This window comes from Eurypyga helias, unplaced genomic scaffold (assembly GCF_000690775.1).
Source record: "Eurypyga helias isolate BGI_N326 unplaced genomic scaffold, ASM69077v1 scaffold32124, whole genome shotgun sequence".
In the NCBI taxonomy this organism is placed as follows: Eukaryota; Metazoa; Chordata; class Aves; order Eurypygiformes; family Eurypygidae; genus Eurypyga; species Eurypyga helias.
Genome location: NW_010247422.1, coordinates 723 through 5,833, shown reverse-complemented (window position 1 = coordinate 5,833; position 5,111 = coordinate 723). Strand labels below are relative to the sequence as shown.

The window sequence follows — 5,111 nt, the reverse complement described above, 5'->3', positions numbered from 1 at the left end:
TCAGGAGAGGAGATGGGTGCTGGTTGCTATTATCTTTCACTTCCATGGGGTGGGGGCTTTTGGCTGATGTAGTTCTAACATACACCTATCACCACAGTAATTAAAAACCACCACCTTACACTATTTCACAGGGAAAAAGAAGACACGTGAACATACACTTACTACCACACACAACAAGAGCCCTGCAGGTCAACTCACAGCCTCTTCAAAATGAAAAATAAGAGAGAAAGTAAGAGATAAGACAATAACAGGGAGGGGAAAAAAAAATCCAAAACGATCTTGTTACAAAGAATGGGAAAAGAACTGTTATGGTACACTCCGACTTTCTGAAATAGCTGCAGAAACTCGGCTCCATCTTCCTCCTCCCTTCACCCCCCGATCCTTCCCCTGAGGACAGAGTCCTGCTGCTCACATCTCGTTGGAATAGGTGTAGTTCGGGGTGGCAGAGTACTGCGTCTCATGCTGCATCATGGCCCCCTGGGCTGCCCCCATTGCTGCACTCTGAGCTGCCTGCTGGACGTGGGGGTTCTTCCACGCCCCCGTAGTCCACTCCTCCTGGGCTTTGCTGAAGCTCCCACCACTCCCCCGGTAAAACTTATGCACCTGTAGGAGGTTGGAAAGAGAAAAATCCAGAGACAAGTTGAGCAAATTCAGCTTGCACTGACCCTCCAGGAGCAAGGGCTCCCTGAAGCAACAGAGCGCCCCCTCTCCTCCCATACCATGGTGAGAGCGATGAAGGAGAAGACTGCCATCCCAGTGAACAGGACAGTAGGGATCAGCATCACCACAGCAGACCCCACGTTGGTCCCAAAGAAGGAAATCGCTGCAATCCAGCCACTGCAAGGAGATCAAAACAACCAGTCCATTCAGCAGCCCGGGGTTTTCCCGGCTGGCTCTGCACACCACAGTCTGCCAGCATCCCTCCCCTACACTCTCCCAGCTCCTCAAACCACCTTCCCTGAGGAGAGAAGCTACTGAAGCACTGGGGATATTAAAACACCAAGAGACCACAGCACCAGCGCAACAGTAACCGTCCTTGCATTCTGCACAAGAGCAGCAACTTCCTTACCAGACACCCCAGCCAGGGATTCCCACTGCCTGGATAATGCTGATCACCAGCTGGGCCATGAAGGTGAAGAAGAAGGCCATGAAGCTGAAGGAACTGTCTGTCCTGCAAGAGAAGGCTCAGTCACTCCCTATGTCTCAATCCCTGCTGCATTGTCAAAGAAGGGAGATGCTCCCACATCTCAGACCCTTTTGGGGCACAAGCAGCTGTGTTTTAGCAAGAGGGTGGTGAGAAGCAGAGCTGCCTGCATACAGCAGGCACCAGAGCAAAATCACACGTGAGGGAGAAACTGCGAGAGGCTGAAGGTGGTGAAGGGGCACCTGGGAAAGCCACGGGGCATCAGACCCTTCCCACAGCTCGGCCAGCTCAACCCATCAGGCGAGACGGCATCCCTGCTGGGGCATGGCTCTCAGCTCAGCCCACCCCCAGACTCAACCTTTCTGCGTGGGGAAGAAATAAACCCCTGGTTTTCTAGATCTGGTGATACTGCACTGGGAACTGACCTCAGCAGCATGGATAATCAATATTCAATTAGCACCTTGAGGGCTCATGGAAAAATATAAAAAGAAGCCTCAAGGATGGACAGAAGGGAAGGGAAAGTTGGCACCTTAACAACACCGCTCCCCCTCGCGCTGCACAGAGCCACATGTAGGGTGTCTTTAAATCACAGGGTTGGGGTTTTGGCCCTTGGGGAATCCCAAACACCCTTGCTTTGAAGGTTAGAAAGTATAGCTAAAGGGCTGGACAGAAAGAGCAGAAATTCTCCCAAATATTCAGGCAGTGGCCCAAGCTAAGCACTAGCTGTTTAGGAAGAAAAACAAACAAAAGACCATGAGAAGCCAGGCTCAGGTGTGACCACTTACTTGAAAGCTTTGTAAATAGGTCTAAACCAGCAGACATAGGAGCAGGGCGTAAAGAGAATGAGCCAGAGAATTGCCAGTCCAAAATTAACAGCTCCACCGCCTCCAATCAGCCATGCGAGGCAGCCAACGAGATTCACCGCCAAAGTGATGCTGTTCACTGCAAACACACACACACACAGAGGGAGCACAGTAGCACGTATGCAAGAACGTTGGCGAGATATGAGAGACCCTGACCCCAGGGATGCCCGTGTGGAGCTGACCTCCAGCAGGTTTGGCCAGCAGCATGTTACCCTAGCTAGATTTCCCTTAACTTAAGCTGGCTGAGTCTGCAGAGCATCCCCAGGCTGGCTCAGCCAAAGGGGATCCAATATCAGCTGAGGAGCAGAAGGAGACAAAAATAAATATATCATTCAGAGTTGTAATGTTTTAAGCAGGTCCAGGATTCGTGGGGCTCCGAGGACAGGGAAAAGCCATATCCTCCTGCTGCCAGTGAGCCAGGGCACATTTTCCCCAGCAGAAAGATACTGGAGGAATCAAAGTGAACTTTTTTGCTTGCCTCCAGCTACAGCTTCGCCTAAGGAGGTTGTGCACGACATCCCCAAGCTAACAGCTGAAGTCCTGAACTTGGGGCCCCTGCCTCGCCAGTTCACTGGGGTTGCATGTTCGCCCGTCCCACCCCTGCTCGGGGTTAAGCGATACAAGGGCTATTACTATGAAGCCCAGCTTAGCAGACACAGGACAAAGCAGAGAAGGCTCATTTGCATTCTGACGCCTCCGATTTTTGAGAATGATTCATTATTCTGACGAGAATTAAAACCCTCCCACCGCCGCCCGCATGAGAGCTGCAGCTGGCAAGAAAGGGAGCTCAGTTGGCCGGGCACTCGTTGCTCCCTAAAGCCCCAAGGACACTGAGGGAACCTTTCAGTCTCCCTGTGCTTGCATCTGACTGGGTGTTTGCGGGGGAGTTGGGAAGAAAATGATCCAGAGAGGAGCTCCAGACACAGAAACCAACAGACGGGCGACTGGCTCAGGGAGCTGGTGCTTATGCTATGGGAGAAGCTGGAGCAGGAACTGAGGTCTGTTAAATCAGGCAGAGCAAGAACAGCCAGACTGACATGGGGAGGGGATTTAACACTCCCAAGACAGCTTCTCCAGAGAAGTACAACTTTTTTTTTTTCCCTCCCCTTTCATAGAAAAGCTCTGCTAACTCTCCTGACATGACGGGGGACATTACCCTAGGGTCACCACCCCAAGGGGACACAGTCCCCAAAAGCCAAAGCAAGACACTGCCCTGGGGTGTCAGCTTGGCATCCTGCCAAAAGCAGAAATGCCTGACGTCACCAATGCCAGCTCAGCTCTTCATAACCTGCCTCTGAAACACAGGCCACTCCCTATGCACTGATATGCTTCCAAAGTTCAGGGGAAACATCTGATTAAAGAACCAAGTTCTTCTAAATAAAAATAAAGCGGTGGTGCCAGCTTGCCCTGAGCCGCACGCAGCAATTAGCATCATCGTCAGTAAGGTTTCCACGTACGTCGGGCACAATCTGTCACCCCCGGCTCTTCTCCCCACCCAGGGTTGGTAAGCAAGAGAGATCCAGGCTAGTTTAAGAGTGAGAAGACGGTGACAGCTCTGTTAGCACAGCACGGCACACAGAGGCATGCAAGAGGAACAGGCAAGACCCAGCTTTGGGGAAGCCCTGGGCTCTCCTGTTTTGGGAACCAGGCACCCTGACCCTCCAGTCCAAACAGCGCCTCATTCTTGGGCCGCTGCACAAGGGCTCACAAGGAGCTTGGGGTGCCAGAGAAAGCCTTTCCCTAGCCCAGCTGCCAAAGAAACCCAGCAGCAGCTCTCCAGCAGGACGAGGCCAGCAGCCAAATGAGATGAAGAAGGGAGTAAATCCTTCGGCAGGACGACGTGTAGGTGCTGAGCCATCTCCTCACAGTGGGCTCCAGCAGGACATCAAGGTCACCAAGCCAGCTCCACACCTCCACCCTGGAGGCTGGAAGGGCTGAAGTCCACAGGATGCTGCAGCCCTCATCTCAACCCCAACAGGCTTTAATAGGAGACACCAAGGCCTGGAGAGGCAGAAGGATTTCCCCTGATCTTGCTCTGCTTTTCCAACTGGTGCCTTCCAGAGAAGCAGCCTTAGGAGATGCAAATACAAACCCACCCGAGCCCTTCCCTGCCCAGCAACTCACGCATCCAGAGGTAGTAAAGCCGCTTGGCCATGGTACGGTGCTGCGGTGGGATCTCCGCATCGAAGTCCTGGTAGAAACATGGCTTCAAAGGGATGAACCTCGGCAGGGGAGGAAAGTTGTTCACTTTTTCTGCAATAAAAAGTTTCACCAGCATTGGGCATTATACAGGGGCTGAATGTAAATCAAGAGTCTTCTCAGTCTTGTTCAGCCCCAAGAATCGATGAGTTTCATGCAGGAATTAAGGATTTCCCCTTGTAACCACCACCAAGCCACCCACAAGCACTGAGACAAATTTAGCCCTCTCTAGCCACGTGGATCCTACAAGCACAGACAACCACAACCCCACCGGGGACTAACGAGGTGACATTACAGCCAGTAAAACCCCACACAGGCTTCAGAGGCGAGAGATAGCCCCAACAGAGACACACCCCCACCCCCCTCGTACCTGCCATGACGGCACACGCTCAGCCTCTCTGTTCACAGGAAAATCAGGGAAAAAACCTAGGAGATATACCAAAGCTGGAAGAAAATGAAAGAAAAAGGTGATGTGGTCAGGCACCTCCCTGAAGAGCCTTCACCTTCACAATGCTCCAAAATAGCTCAAGGACAGCACTTTAACAGGGCAGTTTGCTTTATTTATGCAGATACTTTCCTCCATGGTATTCACATGTCCAGGCTTACTGCCGGCACCTAGCTGTCAGCAGAATAAATCCCAGCTCCTGTGGCCCGAGGCTTACACACCAGTTAAGGCAGAAGATTAAGAGAAGATCCAACAACGTGGGGCAGGACACAGGCTTAACCTCCCACTCCTGACTGACCTACATCCAGCCCCAGGTGAAGGGGCCAGGCTGGATGGGAGGGATGCAGCCCCACCAGAGGCAGCTGTGGGCAGCTTATAATCCTTTACCTGGCCCAAAACCAATTGCAAAAAGAAAAATTAAAAGAAAAAGAAAACAAAGAGAGCCTCTGCTCCTGCAAAG

At 52.1% G+C, this 5,111-nt stretch overlaps 1 protein-coding gene across 1 annotated transcript; it reads right to left on the bottom strand.

The window, feature by feature from the left end:
* Positions 1-349: 349 nt before the first annotated feature.
* On the bottom strand, positions 350-4,650 carry SCAMP5 (secretory carrier membrane protein 5). The gene is made up of 6 exons (XM_010150728.1): positions 4,577-4,650; positions 4,132-4,260; positions 1,930-2,086; positions 1,070-1,171; positions 720-837; positions 350-603 (listed from the first exon to the last, which is right to left on the bottom strand). The coding sequence occupies exons 1-6, from the start codon at positions 4,581-4,583 to the stop codon at positions 409-411; spliced, it is 708 nt and encodes a 235-aa protein (XP_010149030.1). The 5' UTR covers positions 4,584-4,650; the 3' UTR covers positions 350-408.
* Between the last annotated feature and the right edge of the window lie 461 nt (positions 4,651-5,111).

Bases quoted from the DNA above. Each gene is read 5' to 3' on its own strand.
- SCAMP5 (XM_010150728.1), bottom strand. The intron at 2,087-4,131 runs GTGAGTTGCTGG...GTGTGTTTGCAG, and splicing joins GCTTTACTACCTCTGGATGC to TGAACAGCATCACTTTGGCG. The intron at 604-719 runs GTATGGGAGGAG...AACCTCCTACAG, and splicing joins CCTTCATCGCTCTCACCATG to GTGCATAAGTTTTACCGGGG.